Below are 20,565 nucleotides of genomic sequence, written 5' to 3'. Positions count from 1 at the left end.
TCCCAACAAGGTGACAAATCCACACTGAAATGATAGGTTTTTCTATTTCAAATCTTTCAGTCGTCGGGATCAAACTCCTTACAGCAACGGCCACTCGCTAAACCCAGTTTGAGTCCAGACTAGTTCATTGGGAATTTTCCACTTTGAATAAAATTATAAAATAATATTCCTGTTGAAACCTTTGATTTAATTTCAACCACATCAGTATGAGGGGGAGATTAAGGCCTTTAATTTGCTGTAGGGCATATTAATGCCTGAATGTGACTTCAGAGGCATACATTATATTGTGTCCAACTTTCAATCAAATTCAAATGTGATTTTGATCAATCAATAAAGAATTGTGTATATTCAAATTAAAGAGAGAGCCATGCATTTTCAAACAGGGAAATGAGCCTGGTGTCTTCTTGTGTCGCGGTGATGAGTGGGTCTAATGAATGAAATTAATCAAAATTTGTATTTATTTTTGAAACAGGCTATTGCACATGAAACCTTCATGGGTATTTTTTTTTCTCAAATGAAAAGAGAAGCATTTGCAGCTATGAAGATATATAATTGATCCTACAGTGAATACATCCTACATTTCAACAGGCGTCCTGTTCTGCCACACATCGCTCCCATCTCGTTCCCATTCCAGTGGCTCCTTCCATCTCTTACAGTCGACTCCAACCCAGATGATCCAGACCCGTCTGTTCAGTGCGGGGCTTTAACGCACGGGCTTGTTCGTTTTGTTATAGTTGGTTTACGTAGAGGCACATGTTGTCATTTAGCTTCAAACACTCCGGTCCTGCCCAGTTCCCGCTCGCTACCGACAATTTAACGTTAATACTTCCATGTTCGCTACCAACAGCCAGTAAACACGCGTTGCCCTGAGCTACAGCAGGACAGGTTGTCCTCTCTGTTGTTTTCCATTTGTAACTGTTGATTATCTCAATGCGTGACGATGTATCGTTTGTTAGTCTTAAATTTGAACCTTTACACTCTATGATTTGAACAGAAGTGTAAAACGAAGACTTTTTCATTTTTAATATTGAGACAAAGTTGACCCAACAGCGCGCGCACACAGTCCGGAAGCGGATACGTCTCTCCGTATGACGTAATAGCGCTGGTTCTGACTTGCAAAATGGAAACAGGGAACAGGGCTCGTTGGGAAAACACTCCTCTGGATTTTAACATTTTGTCTTTAGCTTCAACAACAACAACAACAACAACCACAGCAGGCTGGATACTAAAACAGCAACCAGATACTTTGTGAAAGTAAGTAGTTGCCGATTGGCAGTGTCTACCAGCTAACGTTTGCTTTAGCCAGGTTACTTACTGAAGTCAAATCTAGTCATCCTTTTTAGCCAAGCCAAAGAACAAGAGGAGGTGTTCAACCTCACTTAACTTAAAAGCGGGTTTACTATGTTTATATTATCTGGTTATACGAGCGAATTGGTCAGGGATTTCAGTGACAATCTGATTGCTCTCGTTATCTTATTTAGTATTACTTCGAGTTTGTTTACACAAAATGAGCAGGCTGGGAAATTCACCTCAGTCACTCGCTGCTCGTAAATTCTGGCTATGACTGTTTCATTTGTTTATTCTAACAGCTGCCAGGTAGTATATCCACTCTGGCAGATGAACAACAATCATTAGTATTAGAAGTATTACAGCAGATACTGTGGCCAGTGGATGAAACTAGTTTCTCTGAGCATCGGTGAGTCACCGAAGTGAAAGCCTCATCGGTTTTTCCCGTCTGCTCTCTGTCTGAAGCACTACTCTCTAACATACTGTGGGGTTGGAAAAGCCCAGACCGGTAGCCACACAGAGAACATTGTGTCTATGAGTGTATTTCTCTGCATAGATAATGAAAATACTTGGTAGTGTGTCAGTTTACCAGAACTTGGGATCTTTTGTAACTTTCCCATGTGCTTTAAACTATGGCTTGGATGTTAGAGGAAAGGGAGATGGGTGGGTGGGTGGGAGGGGGTATGCCACCAGGTTATCAAGGGGTCACCTCAGTGAGTTAGGCTGATCTCAGTTAAAATGAGAAAGATATATTTATACTGCCAACAGCCATAGTCTTGGTCTACCTGGCTAATAAGCTTGCTGCCAATTGAGAATTTAAATTTTTGTTTTGTGGCTTTCAGCAAAGTGATAGAAAGACAGCAGAATAACTCCAGGGGATTTCTCTACTTTTCACAAAGCTCTTAAAATTCTTATTAATACTTTGTTTCTCTGAGGATAAAAGAAGAAGACACGTGTGAGTGACTCAGTTGATTTTAGTTGAGCAACTTTTCTTTTAGAGGGTGAGTCATCAGCTCAGGACAACACCGTAGGAGAGGTGCTCAGTTTGGGCTTTTGACCCAGATCGTTGCATTGTCTCATTTCATTGATTTCCAGATGTTTACAGTGCAGCGCAGCCTTCGGTAGGATGAACAGCAATCACGAAGAAGATGTAAGTAACCTCCCACTTGTTTTCTAAATTTAGTGGAAATATTCTCTTCATATATGAATTCTCTTGTGTTGATGAATCTGACAAAGATATTTCTACATGGAAACCCCCCCCTCTCTCTATAGAAGTGCATTCACTGCCTCAGAGCAAATACACTTCCACTAAACAGATGTCAAAGAACAAAGCCTCCATTGATGTGTTAAAAAGCCTATGAGGAACATGGTTTTAAGGCAAGGGAGGCGTGTGTCATGCCTCCACAATAATCTAGTTCTCAGTCTGTTAATCTTACCATGATCCAGCTCGACACACACAACACACACATTACTGTTGTTTTGCTTTTACATGTGAAACGTCTTTGTTTCTCCCCTCCAGGAGTTTGTTGCAGTGCGGGTCCAAGACCCCCGCATCCAGAATGAAGGCTCGTGGAATTCACACGTGGATTATAAAATATTCCTTCATGTGAGTAATAACACTTCATTTGCATCATGGCATATGCAGTCACTTTTATTGTGAGCTGCAGAGGAGTAATTTCTTTCACATAATGAATATGCAGAACTTATTTAAAAAAAAAAAAAAAAAAGTTAGATTTGATAGTAATAGTTAAAGCCATGAAATAAACTCATTTGAAGATACTTGGAAAGAGTTTCTTACCAGACAAGAATTTGTCATAAACCAGTCTAGTGGTCTGAAAACTTTTTCTGTGCCCTCCATTTTCTAAATAATTTTGTTAATTTGTGGCTTATTGGATAGGTTATTCTACGTTAGACAGGCAAAATGCATCTTGTTTTTAGGACTCTAATCTACAAACCTTCAGTTTTCTATTCAGCCTGTCTTATACTGCAGAGCCTTTGGAAGGTACTAGCAACATAACAAAGCCAGGAGCTTCCTGAATTTCCCCAAGGGGATCAATAAAGTGCTATCTTATCTTCAGATACCAATTGCTTCATAATAATATGGTGACTTATTTTAATCTTAATGCAACCAAGCCCAATCTTTGAAAAACAGTGACTAGACAATAGATGGATTCTTTACATTTTGAATGGACAGAAGTTGAGATGTTTTCAAGCCAACAGCCTGTGGTTTGGATTGCTGTGTCAGCAGTATGTCCCATGCCCACATGGGTGTGATGTTATGTGGGTGTGAGTCATGAAATTGTGACCTCGTGTGATCTTACCTAATCTTGTTTGTCATCATTATGTTATTGCTGTGTTAAAGTAAATGTGAAGCAAGGTATTGCTGACAAGGAGCCAGCATGCTCAGTCCAGTCAATGTATGTGGGGTAAATAAAGGCTAAACAAAATAGATTGTTAACTAGAGATTTGGGCTTTTCAGAGAGGTTCAGATCGCTGGTCTGTCTTTTAGAATTCCAGAAAGTCAAAATAAGTGGCTTTTTTTAGCTTGCTATCTTGCCATGTTGCTATAATGTTGCTATCTCACCTCAACCTGCTTTAACATTTGGGGAGCAAAGGTTATCTAGAAACACCTCTAGCAAAACTTGGCTCACTGCTTTTGTTGCCTGTCACTGCACTGAGGCTATAGACTTACCTAATATTTAACCATTTCATCTATGGCCTACATTCTTCCAATTGATTATGGCTTGTCAGAAGGTGGCTTGTTGTGCAACATGTCTGGACTGTGTCATAGATTGTGGGAACAAATCTGCCTTGTGATAGGCTAATGGTTTAGTTCTGCCACAAGCCTACGTTATACAAGCTCAGCAAAAGTTGAACAGCTGGAGCATTTGAGTCATTCCAGTCACCACATTAGTGACAAAATAATGACACTAGGGGTGTAAAAAAGCATTGATGCAATACGATGATGCTGAAATTTGAAGTTGGAAAGCTAACTGCATCGATTTGAAGAGTTGGGATCGATTAATATCGCATTAAGATGTTTTGTGAGCTCTCTGTTCTGCAGAGCTAAATGGAAGGTGGAAAGGGTGTTGGCTACAAAAAGCTGTTGCAAACATACTGTAGAAACAATGAGCTGTTGTCATTTGAAGCTTTAAGTTTTGCCTCGAAAATAGATGAAATGTTTTGAACTAATACCTTGGTGTAAGGTTTACATATGTTTAATTATTGGTGACTGAATCAGTTAAGTAGCTTTTTACAAATTACATTTGTAGAGTTATTATACTTTTTGGAAGTATTGAAATTAATCGAATCATGGGCAGAATGTTAGATTTTATGATGCATTGAATCTTTGCTGAAAGAATCTGAATCGAATCGTTGTTGGATTGAATCGTTACACCCCTCAATGACACTCATGAAAACAGTGAAATAAACATCATTGAACATTGCTTCATAGTTTCGCTCTATATAATCTAATATTATTGACAGTAATACACACTTTGTCCCCTCTTTTTTTTACTCTCAGACCAACAGTAAGGCCTTCACAGCCAAGACGTCGTGTGTGCGTCGGCGCTACAGCGAGTTTGTCTGGCTCAAGAAGAAGATGCAGAAGAATGCTGGCTTGGTGTAAGTTGTTGTGGGGAATGGGCAGTTAATCCTCCTTTAGTATTCTTTCTTCACCTAGACGATAGAAAAGCTGAAGGGTATATAACAAATGGAGACACAGAAGTGAGAGTTCCAGTGGCATTCAATCCTAGAGCAGCAGTGGTAGGCTCTTGGCCAGGGGCAATTTTACATCACAGCCCATCTGAGAGCAACACTTCACAGCTCAATTCAGCAAAGACCTCCACTGAAAGACCTTTCATCATTCAGTTAATCCATTGCTTTGAAACTGGCTTGTTTGATGGAACTGTTTGGAAAATGATGCAATTTGTACGCTGATGTGAAACCAAGCATGGAGTCTTGGAAATACAAAATACCCACATATACTGTAAGGCACATGACATGTACTTGTGACACTGTGGGCTCAAATTTGGCTGACAACATCGGTTTCATGTCATCAGCCAAACTTTCTTTCACTCACCTTGTATTAAGTGAAGCAAATATGCTATATGAATTTACAAAAATTGAGAGATTAGCCCTTTTAGAGCTTTTTTTCATCCTGTCTTTCTTCCAGGCCAGTCCCAGACCTTCCTGGCAAGTCCCTCTTCACCTTCAGCAATGAGGACTTCCTGGAGAGGAGAAGGAAAGGCCTTCAGGTCTTCCTCGACAAGTCAGTTCTTCCTCAAAAAAAAACAATAACTATTGTCAATATTTAATCTACTATAAAAATGACTGTTGCATTATGAAAGCTACCTGTTACATGTGACATAATGATGACAAATATTTGTTCCTTACATATATATATATATTGTTTTTTGCCTGCAGGGTGCTGCACATGACGGTATGTCTGTCAGACAGCCAGCTCCACCTCTTCCTGCAGACCCAACTGCCAGTCGGTCACATCCTGGACTGCGTGCAGGGCCACACCCCTTACACTGTGACGGACGCCATCCTCACCTACGCCTCGTCCAATCGGGGCTTGGCTCAGGCTCAGGCTCAGGAGGACGACTTGATCAAGGAGCCCAGTCTGACTACAGTTTCTTATGAGTCCATGGAGAGGTATGAGGGAGGGATGAAGAGTATTGATATGGAACTATAAATACAGAAGCAACCATTATTCTTGCACACAATCCTTACTGTTGTATATAAATAAATCACCCACTAATATAACAGATTGGAATGTCAAAGTCTACATTTAGCATCAGGTTTCGTCACCAGTTAAGGTTTATTTTAATCAATTCAAAAAGTGGGTTTCTTTTAAAAATTGAACACATGGATCCACTGTGTATGAAATAACTGAATGAAATCGGATCCTGATCCTGATATACACAATTTTTTTATGTATTGTATTAAGTTCCTGTAATGTTCAAATTTAATATGCGCATGTGGTTAAATAAATGTATTGTCTTCTCTTCCCCAATCCACAGCCCAGCTCCACATCTGCCTTGCCTACAAAATAAAGACACCTCTAACACTGGGCTACTCTCATCCAGCGACGCAGACCCTCTGGAGGGTATAGTGGAGGTCCATGATCAGGACTCAGTGGAGTTACAGCTCAGCCACACTGAGAAGGCCTCCCTAAGGGTCCTCCAGAAGAACAACCATCTAGAGGCCGTTGTTGAGCAACGTAGCCCAGCAGAGGCAACCTTTTTTCTGGGAGACAGCCGGGATGACCCAGCCGACGAGACCCAGCAGAGGAGCTGTCAAATACAGACACCAGTAGAGGTACACTCGCCCATGGGGACTGGCTTTGAGGACAGCTGTGGGGTGGAATTGGAGAAGGTGATTAATGAGGACTGTGCGGTAATAGAAGAGAGCCATATAACATTAGAAATAGCAAAAGAAACAGTTCCTAGTGCTCAGAGTCTTCCTCATCCAGACGCACAGGAAGAAGCTGATCACGGGGATAGTCTCGAGGAGGCTGATCTAGAAAAGGCCAGCTGTGAGCCACAGGTTCCAGAACAGGATATCAGTTCTGAAAGGACTCTAGAATGTGCCAGCTCCGAGGAAGAGGTTCTAGAACACCACGCAAGTTCTGAGGAGCCAGTTCAAGAACATCGTGTCATCTCTGAGGACGAAGTTCTAGAACGTGTCAGTAGCTCCGAGGACCACATTCCAGATGTCGGCTGTCCGGAGGATACTCGGAGCTCAGATGGGCAAACAGACCCAGACAAAGAAGAACAGAGTGACGACCCAGAGAGCACAGAGGAGAAGGCACTCGTGTCAGCGATCGGTGAAGAGACACACAATGTGGGCAGTGTTCCAGAGGTAGAATGTGGTGGCGATGACACCACTCAACAAGACAATCCTCCATTGGACCAAGACGAAGTTGAACAGGAAGTAGATTTGGTTGAGACTAGTAATAAAGAGGACAGTCAGTCGTTGCCATCTTCAAATGGGAGTATCGCCAAGGTAAGTGATGAAGAAAGTGTTTGTGATGAGGAAGAGGACACTATCCAGAATGCAAACGGCTACATGAAGACTTCTCCTGCAGAGGTCACTCGCTGGTCAGAAGTAGAGGCGTCCAGCAGAGGTATTTTAGAGCTACAGGTGAACGGATGCCCCATGGACAAAGAGAACATTTCTGACGTACACAATGCCCAGGAGGAGACAAACACGGTCAAGGGTACAAAGGAGGAGGACCTTCCATACGTGACCAACATTAGTAGCTTGACTAAAACTCTGGAGCTTACTTCAAGTGGGTCAGTAGGTGATGCAGATTTGACTGAGAACAGTGACTTTAACATCCTAGAGAGCAATTGTGTGGCTGAATCAGCTGATGGGAGATACACAGAGCAGGTTACCCTGTCCTCGCTGTCTTTGGATGCCTCAGAGGAGAGCCGTGAGGAGGTCCATTAGTTTTAACAGCTAAAATGGCAACTAGACTCTCAGGCATGAAAAGGCACAGCCCCATCTAGGGCTGCTGCACACTCACTGAGCCTGAACAATGGATAGTGGGGATGTCCTTTGCCAAAGACACATTATTTCACGCACACATGCACCCAGTTCTGTTCCATTCCAAAAAATCATTAATTGAGGTTCATTATTCAATATCTTTAAAATATAGAGGATCCAGTCTATGAGTGTCAACCAAGGACTTCAGTTGTATACCATGTTTTAAAAAATACTCCACCTCTTTACTCTTAACTTTTTGCGATCAGTCATTTTGTAGGAATTGGCATCTTTTATCAAATGGTGTACATGTCATTTTAAAATGAAATTCTTCATATATACACACACACACACACACACTTAATGTTGGCCCTGATTTTCCCCTCATTTTACCAGGTTCCACTGGCCAGGATGATGACTAGATTGTTTCAAACAGCAGAGGGTGCTCAAGTTCACAAAAGGATGCATGCGCCTTAAAAAAAATCCTGTTTTCTGACCATATAAGCACAGATCTGATTTTTTCATTGCTGTGAGAGCAGATGGAATTGGATATTTTTGGAATCAGATTTTAACTCAGATGTGATGGATCTGAAATTTGGCCTTTTTTTGTCTAGACATTCAATATTTTAATAACAGAAAGCATTTGAGAGACATTTTATAAGAGGATGTAAAGCTAAATTAAGTCACTGGAGTACCACTAAGGTGTCTTTTCTCTCCTCATCATAGACAAACATAGCTATTCATGTTCAAGGGAAGTAATAGTATTCAGGTTGAAGTAAATCCATATTTGAAGATTGCTGGGCTTGATTATTATAGCACCAGTACTAAAAGGCAAACCAGCCAACATTACTGTGAGCACAAGAAGCACACAAGGGATCTTAGAAGTGATTTGTTCTTCAAAATGAGATGCAGAACATCCAGTACTCCTGCGTTTAACAGCCTTGTTCAATATGAAAGAATGGATATATCACACTGCTGATTAACCTAGGGGATGACAGGCAGGTGGGTAGGAATGTGACCCGGAGAAACAGGTTATGGTTTAAACATTCAAACAAGTCAACAACTGTTCTGCTGAGGAATGTCATGAGGACTGGAGTCACTTTTCCAACAATACTGTGGTCCAGTGACGTTTTTGTTTGTGTCCAATCGTGGCCTTGTTGCAAAAGTAACTGGCCTCAAACCAACCCGGACCACAATGCTCTCTCTCTTTAAATGTGGACAGTGTCATGATTGGCTGGTCGTTAATCTCCACACCTGTTTCTCGTTAGATATGTAAATTATTACTGACAAGTCACTAACTCTGTAACATATAAATTATAATTTGTATTGGTGGTGCATGCACATCTAAACTGTTATTGTTACAAATCAGGCTTATCTTGGCTACAAAACAAATCTCACTACAGAGCTGAAGATTAAACCAGTTAAGTAACATTTTAGGAGTGAGGCCAGGTTGATGATCCAGTGAACATGTGAGTCATAACAATATGCCTGTCTGGACACACACTGCTCTAAACATATACACACATACACATTGTAAGACTATGCTCTGATGAACACTGGATTTTGTCACTTTGCCTGTATTGTAAATGCAGCCCTATAGCCAACAGTGTTTCCCCTATATTCATTGTGGTCACAGTGGTGGACAAAATATAAAAATGTATATTATATTTTAGCCAAACGCCCCATAAAGCACAAATAAATATTTGGCTAATTTTCACAATTTGCAATTTAATTTTAATAAATGATCCAAATAATAAGATGTTTTTAGTGCAGCAAAAACAGAAGTATACAAACCAAGGGAACCAAAATTATCCCCCAAGCCCAAGCCACAGCCACAAAAAAAGGAAACACTGGTGCTATAGGTGTTTATGTGTTCTTGTAATTTCTGTTATAAGATCTATTCTGGTACTGGGATTTTGGATCAAACCACTTATAGAAGAGGAAACTACTGAATTGAGCCTTAAGGGAGACTATTAAGCTTTGTCATCTACAGTCTGTTTTATCAGTTGGGTTGGATGAGGTTCATGTTTATTCCATGTCAGTCTGAGGAGCTACATTAATGTTCAGGACACAACGGTACCTGTTTTCAGACTAGAGACAGTTAAGGTGAGTGTGAATTATCTTTACCTTAAATCATAGTCTGGATGAACATAAATATGCTTTTATAGTTTAACTCGAGGTCTGTGTGCTCACCCTTATTTCCAGCTAGTCCTTCTGAAATGAACACAGACTTGTGCAAGATGCCTGTACAGGTCTCTACTGGGGTTTTACTGTGATATTGTTTTGACATGCTAATTAGCTTATTAGTTTTAAAGCACTGCTTTTAAAAGGGACCCAGATTTTATTGTGCCATTTCACATAGAAATGAGCCTTTACACATTTCCTTTGTTTTTTGTGGGTAAGCTACATATTCTAAGTTGATTTATAGTACATGATCATCCATGTTGCCCATCATAGCAGTGACTGCAGGAGGCCTTGATGGCACGTTTCATTAAACCTGAACTGCTAGTAGTCCACTCTGTCACCCACAACCATGGGACCTAGCAGGCTGATTGTATGGCACTGGGCTTTGCTTTCTTTTCTGCGTTTTAAATGGTTTATGGTTTATCTAAAGAGTTGCTTTAGAGAGAAAGTTTTTAAAAGAAATATTTAGGCAAAGGCCCCCTTTAAAGGAGACCTTCTAACTAGGATCTACAAGGGCAATGACATCAACCTGAGCAACTGTGTCCGCATAAATACACAAACTGGAATCTAAATGTATTTCAAATAAATTGTTTTTCACATCCGTGCATTACTTCTGTGTATCTATTTCAAAGCTTGCAAATCACAGATATTGTCATATTCCCAACACATCAGCTCATGCTGTTAAGACAAAATATTGGAGCGTGGCTGCCACCTAGTGATTGGTAACGAAACAATGAGTTGAATAACCACACATTCAAATTCAATTGATGAACTTAGTGAACAGTAGTAAATGTTATTGTGATTATTAGACATGTTGTGTTAGATTGGAGAGAATATGTAGTTTGAAATGTTTTTCATATTGTACATAGCATCTGTTCAGTTTATTTGATGCATGTCAGCAATGAAACAACCTTTGCTGTACCTCAACAGAGGAAATAATTTACAGTACACTAACACATTATTCTGTATATTGCTCATTTTAACTAATCAACTGATAAATTTACCAGTCCACCATTGTTGTGCAATTTGCACATCAATATGAAGTAGGCCTTTATAAATGGATTCGACATGAAAAAGTACTATTGCAGCAGATTTACATGATATATACAATCTTATGAAAGATAATAATTTTCAGATTACAAAAGACGATCTGACAAGGTTGTCTCTTAAATCGATGGGCGGATGTGTCACCAGCAGCTCTGTGGAAGAAAAAAGGAACACACTATCAGGGAAACAGATGTATTAATAATTCAGTGTTCATTTAAAGCCGTGCCTATCTAACAGTATTAGGGAATCATTTTCTTAAATAGGACAACTGACGCTGTAATCATGCTTTTGTTGCACATATTTATTCTCAAGCATTGCCCATTGCACCGTTTAGATTGCTTTATGCAGTACTTCTTCCAGCCAGCAGATGCCATAAATGGCAGGTCAACGACTGAATATACCTCAATGGCAATCTGGATGAGTACCAGGGGGACCGTTTCTGTGTATTAGGCCACAGTAATGGTCCATAATGCTGATGATAAGAGAGTGCCTCGGTACCTGTTGGAGCTCAGAGGATGTAGGCAGGGTGCAGGAAGTCCTTGGGGACAATACCCACAGTACCTTTCAGCTCGCCGACCCACCAGCCATGAATGTTGTACTCCTGAAACCAAAATGAACAGATAAAGAACAGTAAGTCTCCTAGGGCTCGATTTACACAACAACAAATAAAGGGAGGTTCTAGCATCGGTGTTTAAACTTTATGTGGAGCAAAGAGTTGAGTGTGTTGTTTCTCTCATATTATTAAGACAAGAACAACTAGCTATTTGAATGATTTTAACTGCAATCCTATGTGACCCTGATCCTTTTTAATGGCCAATAAACAACAAGAAGCCATCAGGTCTGACGGGTTCTTGAAATGCTCTTGTTTAGTGTACAGGATAAACTCAACCATAGCAAAGGAAAACCAGGAGAGTTCAGGCCCCCGACACAACAGCCATGTACAATATGCTGCACTCTAATGGATTTTACAACCTTGGGGGTCTTGATATAAAAATCGTGAAAAACAGTTAATCAAACTGAGGTGACCATATTAATATCTGATTGTCTGAAATAAGACTGCTTCATTCCAACTGCTATTGAACTGCCCACAAGCCGTAACCACTGCCTGCCTGCCTGCCTGTGAGTTTCCAGTCATTAGCTATGAAAAGTATCTTACTTTGTGTGCTCCTGAGAAATATGTTATGTGATCAAATAAAAAATGTTATTGGATTTTTCCATGTGTATATAACAAAGAAAATGCTAGATCTGTGTCACATGTTAAACAAAACAGGCACTGTAATCAAACTCAACCTGGAGAGTTTATAGAATAAAATAAGTCTGTCTTAACTGAAGTAAATGGAATTAAAAATCTGTAGATATTTATAAATTGGACCACAATACATTTTGACATTCTCAGGACAGGATGAGCGCCTATACATTTTTGTTCTATTCGGTATTATTTTCCACAGCTTTTCCAAACCTGTAAAACCCAATTTTTGCAAATTCTATGATTCTAAATTTAAACAACTTAAAATTTAAACCCCATCACATGAGGCTGGAGGTACACACACCAAATTCATTCTTCTGTGATTCATTCAAGTGCTCCTGTGCATCTTTACGTGATTGACTTACATCAACCACCATATGATAATCTGATCACGACAGTTGGGCCCTAACTACTAGATCAATATTTGGCCAGGGACCAGGGGGGCGTTAAAGCCCAGCGGAGGAGCGGCAGCACCTGCCCACCGTCATTTTCCCGCCCTGATGGAACGGAAAGCCTGGCCGCTCATCTCTCCTCCGTTCTCCGGCAGATTGAGAATGGGTGTGTGAACAGTTTATCTCGGCACCGAGAGGAGAAGATGAAATGGCTGACTGCTCGACTACGCACGTGCAAGCATACACAAGCGCACACACACACACATATATATATACAGCCTTTCTAAATGCACAGGTGTCATAGTCTATTTGTATGGAAAATACCAGTTTGGTCCTTTTCCACAGATGACATACAAGCTGAATGCGGCGTGCACCAGATTAATCTATACACGCTTCAGATCGGAAGCAGACTTCACTTCTTGGTCTTGCATGGCCTAGTTGCAAAAACACACACACACACACTGCCATGATAAATGGCATATTGTCAATGGTCCAGCCAATCATCCAGACCTGACACCCCTCTCCAGCCAGAGGAATGAGAAGCAGGCCTGCTGCTAATGAGTAGCCAGGATGGATGAACCGCTTAGACAGCGATGAGCCAGGAGACTCAAGTGTTTTTAGAGCAGGTATAGTTAGCCATGATAAGCAGATCGTCCATCCAGGCCCGCGGAACAGAGGACCGTTTATTATCATCCTTATCGTCCCACCCTTTGAACCACACTGAGAACTGTGACTCGGTGACGTTCAATAGATACTTGGCTCTCTGACAAACTCTGACTGACAATTCAGTGCAGGCCTGAGCTTATGACCCAGGGGAAAGTAAGTTTGAAAGGAGAAAACGATACTCCATATTTGCATTGTGCACCCCACAGTACTGTAGAGGGAAAAGCCTGGTTGCGGAAAGCTGGCTCCAGTACTCATTCGAGAGAACATGAACAGAGGAGGAGGAGAGGAAAGACAGACGGACGGGGGGGGGGGGAGGCATCAGAGAGAGGGAGCGAAACAGTTTTTCTCTCCCTTGGGGGTGTCACAGCACTATTCCACCGACCGTAGTGACAGAGAGTTTTATTTATCTCCGCGGCCCATCTGTGCAGTCGGTCTCAAATTCTCCCTGAGAAAGGTCTTTTGGATTATCAGCACCGCCATTTTAATACAACTGCTACATCACAGAGTGGGTGCCAATGGCAGTGGAAGTCTGTCAGGCGTGCAGAGTCCATCTTCCTCATACTTGAAACGGGTTCATCCAGAGTACACCTGCTGTAATAGGGACATTCAAAGAGGCACGGAGAGTAAATTATCCAAATGACAAAAACTATGCTAACTCCTCAATGTCCTCTTCCTTCTGTTTGTTTTTCTCATTTTGTCTTTTAGGTTGATTTGTTTGTTTTGAGTGCTTTTGCATCTTCGCCTCTGAAAACACTAAGGTTGAGGATAAAAAAAGACACATTTCTAGTCATAGCGGCGGTGTGACTGATGAGACAAGTTGTTTAGTATTCATTTGAAATGGAACGTGTGTTCCATAAAGAGGGAGGACAGCATGGAGGGAGATCACACTGTAACGTGCTCTCCGGGGTTAGAAAATCAAGTGTCCCTCAGCAGCTGAGCTCTGGGAAATGTCGAACGTTATCTCATTAACAAGATGTACTGGGATACACAGAATGCGTTGTCTGCATTGTGTGTGTAATTTGTGGGAGGCAACACATGTGTGACAGTCAGAGGCTGTGTTTGCTGCGGCCTGGATGCAGATCAAATCACATCTCAGACTGTGTTGAAGAGCTGGAGAGGCGGGCGGAGGGGGGGAGAACAGCGCCGTGTCGTGGCGGCTGCGGTGCGTCGACTCGTTGACCTCCCGGTGACTCCTCCGCCGAGAGAGCGGAGAATGAACGTGGGCGGGGCTGGCACTGAGAGTGGGTTGCCATGACAACACCTGCAGTGTACCGGCGCGATCGTTTATTTACCACTCAGGGGGCTGGCTAATGGTGGCATTCTGATAGGCCCATCGCTCATGTTCCCGACCGGAGGACGGATTGACAGCTACCCAAGCCTGAAGCGGGAGAAGGTGAGCGGAGGTTGGCTGGCAGTGAAAGACAAGGACTGAGGCAGGTGTAGTGTCAGACCACTGTCATGTGTCCAAAGACAGCTTTAATATCTCTATCTCTATCTCTCTATCTCAGTCTCTATCTCTCTATCTCTGTGTCTCAGAAAATGCACCTCTTTTTTGGGGAAAATGTTACATTTTACAGAGATTCTGACTTTTTTTCCTTTCTCATCTTTTTCCGAAACCCACACACACACATACACACACATGCTCCCAAATGAAACGCACACACATCCACATCCCCCCACACACACACACACACACACACACACACACACACGCACACTCCCAAATGCATACAAACCAGGGGGAGTGCTAATAAGCCTGACACATGAGGCATCTTTCCTCGGCCACCAGCTGACTGAGGCAGGCCTTGGGCGTGATGGAGCGCAGGAAGTCTCTCATTGCCCTGCCGCTGAACCCACCGCCTGGGTGTTACAATCTCTCCCTCCCTCCCTCCCTCCTTCTCTCCACCAACCCCCTCCCTTCTTTCTTCCTATCTCTCTCCTTCCGTCTCTCCTCTAACAGCCTTTCCGCTTTCCTCCTGTCTCTCTTTTTCTCTCTGTCTTTTTCTGTTTTTCTTTCGCTGCCTTTCTCTCTCTCTCTTTCTCTCTCACTTTCTCTCTCTCTCTATCTCTCTCTATCTCCCCCTCCACATAGAGTCATCAGATACACTGCAGCTCTGCAGTTCTTCCATCACTAGTCGCCCTAACAAAGAAACATGGACACCTCTACTAGGCAGGAGCCCATGATCTGTTTAACCCGCAATCAGGTTAGAGAGCCCTCCTCACTGCTCACACAGGTACACTTCCTTAAGTCCTCTATAAATGTCCTGATAATACCTGAAATAGTGGGAAAAAATACTTATTTTCAGGGTATAAAGACACATTGTGTGCGAAGAAAAAAAAATCTTGGCGATATCCATTTAGAAATATGGATGATAATTCTGCACAACCAGAGATCGAAATGGCTACTTAGTGTCCATTTTTTCCAAGTGGGCTTTTAATTAAATCAGTGAATTGGCTTCAAAGTGGAAACATGACAGAGCATGAGAACGTTTGAAAATATCTCAGGGACGATGAGATTTAATAAAAAGAAAACCTACTCGCTCCTTTCTAATGCACGCCTGGGATTACGGATGGCTCCTTAACTTAATAGCAATTTAAAGTGGATTTGTGTATGCCGCTGAGTGTCTGTAATGATGGCTGTTTACGCCGCCCCTCATTTATAATAATTAAGCAGAATGGATTGGGGGGTGGGTTGCTCGGGCACGGTTCTGGGCTATTGGCTTGGGCTGAATAATGACCTACTGTAGTTGACCGGGGGATGACCGCTGCCTCCTGCATGACCCCAAACCCCAGACTCACCCCCTGCTACTTTGGGTGGTAAATAGGATGTCTTGCCTGTCTATAGCGTCTTGGTGTCTATGGCCACAATAGCAGCTAGGGGTCTTTAAATGGGTGTGTGTGACAGAGAAAAGGAGAAAGGAGAGGGGGGACAGGGTTCACACAAAAGGATAAAGGGATCCCCCCCTCTTTGTCTCTCTTGCTTGACTTTTCCCATCTGATTGTTTTCCCCCTTTTCCTTTTCTTCAGCTGCATTCACTTGGTGTGACCTGTGGGCAGCGGGCCAAACCGGCTTGTAATGGGCCAAAGCCGGTTATGACCCTAAAGAAAGAGGACTGTCATGGCACTTGGATAGAATACGAGTGGCCCTTCAGACGCGGTGTGAGTTTATATTTTTTTATTAGATTTTTAATAATACAACAATCCGGACCCTGTCTAAATCATAATTTGCATTTTTAATTGGTGTAGCACTGACTGTAAATCACAGTAGGTAAATCTATAAGGCTGTAAATCAGGCTTTGGTGTGTGTGCAGGCTGTCATTTGTGAAAACGCCTTCCTATTATAACACAGTTACTCTCGCGGACACTGCTCGCCGCCGCCACAAGGTGTCAGTGGTGTCCATGTTCTCATTGTCTCTAACAAGCTACTCCACCACTTACAAGGGGGCTGCAACTCTACACTTTGGCCAGATATGATGTGACGGTCTACTTTAGGAACTGCACTGGATTGGCTGACCGGTCTCCCTCTCTCTGGGTTTTGGTTGGACAGAGAGGATGGAGGAAGAGAGGTGAGCAGGGAGATAGAGGGAGAGAGAGAGAGGGAGAGGGAGAGGTGGCAGCGCTGCTTGCCAGAGTTTAAAGGACCCTGGATGGGTTTATGTCGTAAATCTCTCCCCACTCCATCCCGCCGTTCTCCATGAGTGCCTGTGGGAATACAGGAATGTGACAGCTGACCTGTAGAGCCCATGTCTTTTGATTCTGGCTACATAAATTAGAGGGCAGGAATGCAGGACAACCTTATGGATTAGTGAGGGACATGCCCAGCAGAGAATACAAGCATTATAGATGTCAGGGAGGGGGGAAACGATTGCTTTTAGTCATTGTGATATCTTGTCATAAATTAACCCTTTATTATAACAACACAGTGTAAATTCAACAAAACATATTCCTGGCATGTTATGCGCTGTGCTGCATTTTAGGTCTTCATGATGCAGTGGAAAAAGTGAAACATCGAAACATTAGCATCAAGTTAAAAAATCGGAGCGTGTGATATTGCAAAAAACTGTGTAGTATTTGTCATTACACACTAAAATGTCAGTGTAAAGCCATAATGCGCATTAGAAAAATGCAAGCTCTCAGAAATGAAATGCCAGAGCAAAAATCGGGAGATGGATTTCACGGTGTGTTTCTAGCCCATGTATCAGCGCGCTGAGCAGTACCATCGAGCTCTCGGGAAGGCAAGTTAGGCATCGCTGAAACCAGAGGCAGAGGCGCGCTATGAGATTAATTCTCTTGAACTAATGGGATTCATATGAGTTGTGAGGTTTCTAATTTATTTACTTTGTCAGTGATACACAGATAGGCACATACAATCACACATGTACACATCCACACACACGCACACACAGCAAATACACAAGGGGAAAAAAAAAAAAACACAAATACAGTAAAAATGCCCCCACTTTACAGTAAGTGAGAGATCAATAATGATGGATGGGGGCCTTTTATACAATCGGCATGTTCTACTCAGTTCACAGCCATATGACACCACGCCTGTGGCTATCCCATTCTGCACTTCAGCAGTCAATCACATCCCAGCTTTAAAAATAACAGTTTGTTAGCACCATTGATTTAGCACTTAGAGCGTGTCCTTATTACCTTGTAATTATGGTCAGTGTTGACATAACAGCACAGACAACCAGGCCTCCCACCCTCTAAGAGAATTTATGGGCCCTGGTTTTATTACGGCCATTTCATGTGTCCGGGTCCCCAGTTAAGAGACAGGCTTGAGTTCTAGCCAAGGGCCCGTATTTCACTCATCGAGGTCAGGGTTCTCAGGAATCCCCCGTAAAACTGAACGCTGGTGGGCCTGCATGTACACACAGAAGAAGCAGGGAAGCCCTCCCCAAGGGCTCATTAAAATAAATAGCCGATTACAGGCTATAATCCAAATAATGCTATTCATGAGGGAAATGTGATGCCATTAGGACGCAAAATGGGACACGGGTGGAGTCTTGTCGTCACACAAAACCAAACATTCAGGAGTCGTCCGGAGATCACCTCTAAATAATTTACAGCCAGACCCTCACTTTAAATCCATTAGAGGATAGTTAGAATACTCTCTCGTAGTCTGTCACTATGTTATGACTTAGGCGTACAGCTTGACAAAACAAGAGTAATCTGTGTCATTAAGAGTGTGAGACACTACAGCCATGTCGCGCATCCAACCTGGAGTTGCTTTGCTTTTAAGGTCTCTAGTGAAGCGGTAATCTGACCCATACAGTGAAAGGTAATATACCAGGCAGAGCTCAGGCTGTTTGGGGTGGATTTGTAGCGCAGAGCCAAGTCCCCTTTGTTTCCAAAGTACGGTGCCTTTATCATCCTTACATGAAAAATGGACATGGCTGTTTTGACATTTTCCCCTATCAACCAGAGCACACAGACACAGAATGGTGGCATCTCATTAATCTGGCACTGCCAAGAGAACCTCAATTAAAAGTCCATCTTCCTGTGAAGAGCATATTTCACCTGTCCCATATTTGCTGTTTTAAACAAAAGGCTCCATTTCATTCAGTGCAAACAGATAGTGTTTGCTTATGTTTGGACATTTTAGTAAAACTAAACCTTTATTTCTTTAATTTATTATAAGAGTAATATTTTTATTAATGTAGAAACAACTGTGTCATTTATTTACTAAAACTGGCCAATATCAAAACATAAATTATGAAAATTCAGTGGCTCTGATATATTTATTAAACATTCAAGGCCATTGGTGATTTAAATTGCAAGAAATTAAGTTGAATACATAATTTCATTCTCTACCACACAATTACTAAAAAAAGAGGTTACTGAATATACCGTAATTTCCTCCTACTGCACATCAAATAATGTAAACGCAGTACATGATGATTCAATTGCAAACCAACCAATAGCAGCAGTCTGGGAACAAGTCCCTATACGCAGCAGAGTAGAAGTGCCCAAATTACAAGCCATTGATTTCCAGTAGGGTGGCTTTTCACTAGTAGATACTCTGCATGTAACTACAAGATGGCCATAAAACACAGGGAAATAGATTGAGAGAAAAGAGCTGAGATGCAGGATGGCTTCACCTGCAGTTTATGTCAAACAGAAGAGGAGGGCTTCGCATGACTGCTCACTCAATTAACCCCTGTGATACAGGCTCCATAATGAACAACAGCACCATTACCCAGCGCCCGAATGGCACTTCACCCTAGTGGCCCAGGAATAGACAATGCCACTGTTGGTGCTTCACCGCTGCATCAAGACACAAGCGCTAACTAACAGAGAAATTTAGATGTTGGGGATATCAGCATGTTCATAAAGTAAATGAGGACAAAGTGATTATTGGCGTTGATGTTGTTTAACCCTTAACTAATTACACATTCTACACATTTGCACCACATTTTACTCATTTTAAACTACCGTAATTACTACTGTAATTATGTGCGTTGTGATTCAGGGATGTAATCAGGAATCGTAATTTTCCATTACATATGAATGGGAAAACTGTAATCTCCCATTTGAATTTGTCATTTGTGTGTCCAAAAGAGCTGAAATCCTAAAAGAAGTTTGAAAGATATCCTCTCTCATTATTTTTGCTGATGTTGATGCTGACCTTGCTAACGATGTAGATGAGATCTCCTCTCTGGAAGGCCAACTCGTCTGGCTCGTCGGCCTCGCAATCCCATAAACCCTGGTAGTAGTTAGCATAATCTGATGACCAAGCTGAGAGGAAACACAGAGCACAAATTAAATAAAACAACGAGACACTGTTCTTTCCCCAAGTCTTCAGACAAAACCAGTTGCTGCAAAACAAGGGTGAACTATTGAGTCACGGGCCACTGTACATGCAATACACACCTAGACAACATTTGAAAATTGGGACTTTCTCATTATTTTGGCTGTTAAGACACTCAAGGAAGGAAATTGAGGCATTAGGAGGAAAGCTGATAGTGAGATGAGGTTCTGACCTGGTTTGGTGTTCCTCTCACTGCTCTCCTCCGCAGCATCTGGAAAATCCTCCTCTGAAAAAAAAATAAAAAATAAAAAATACAAGCCAAAAGCAAAACTGAGGTGATGAAAATTTCTTTGAAACAGGAGCTCTGAGACACAGATAATGTTTGAGACAAAACACTTGCCACTTAAGCGGATTTAACTCATTTTTATGAGCAGTAAACTAAAGGCAATGTTCCAAGCTCTCTTCTGGCAGTGTTTCTTAAACTATACTTCAGG

At 42.0% G+C, this 20,565-nt stretch overlaps 2 protein-coding genes across 4 annotated transcripts in view; one reads left to right on the top strand and one right to left on the bottom strand.

Moving 5' to 3' along the window:
• The first annotated feature begins 843 nt into the window (after positions 1–843).
• Positions 844–10,573, top strand: snx11 (sorting nexin 11). Of its 3 annotated transcripts, none has more exons than XM_071898516.2 (7): positions 844–1,254; positions 2,393–2,437; positions 2,807–2,893; positions 4,811–4,911; positions 5,462–5,557; positions 5,713–5,946; positions 6,315–10,573. In XM_071898516.2, the coding sequence occupies exons 2-7, from the start codon at positions 2,414–2,416 to the stop codon at positions 7,744–7,746; spliced, it is 1,974 nt and encodes a 657-aa protein (XP_071754617.1). In that variant the 5' UTR covers positions 844–1,254; positions 2,393–2,413; the 3' UTR covers positions 7,747–10,573. The 3 variants fall into 3 exon arrangements, with proteins under 3 accessions (XP_071754617.1, XP_071754615.1, XP_071754616.1); XM_071898514.2 differs by having other exon boundaries at positions 2,383–2,437; XM_071898515.2 differs by having other exon boundaries at positions 2,286–2,437.
• A 119-nt stretch (positions 10,574–10,692) lies between these two features.
• The window catches only part of skap1 (src kinase associated phosphoprotein 1), a 29,990-nt gene continuing 20,117 nt past the window's right edge, over positions 10,693–20,565 (bottom strand). The window contains exons 10-13 of the mRNA XM_078290656.1: positions 20,304–20,357; positions 19,949–20,058; positions 11,509–11,611; positions 10,693–11,162 (exon numbers count right to left, since the gene is read on the bottom strand). Of these exons, the coding sequence (XP_078146782.1) occupies positions 11,519–11,611; positions 19,949–20,058; positions 20,304–20,357 (257 nt within the window). The 3' untranslated portion in view covers positions 10,693–11,162; positions 11,509–11,518. The remainder of the gene's footprint in view (positions 11,163–11,508; positions 11,612–19,948; positions 20,059–20,303; positions 20,358–20,565) is intronic.

This window comes from Centroberyx gerrardi, chromosome 20 (genome assembly GCF_048128805.1).
Source record: "Centroberyx gerrardi isolate f3 chromosome 20, fCenGer3.hap1.cur.20231027, whole genome shotgun sequence".
Classification (NCBI taxonomy): domain Eukaryota; kingdom Metazoa; phylum Chordata; class Actinopteri; order Beryciformes; family Berycidae; genus Centroberyx; species Centroberyx gerrardi.
This window is presented reverse-complemented; position numbering and strand designations above follow the sequence as displayed.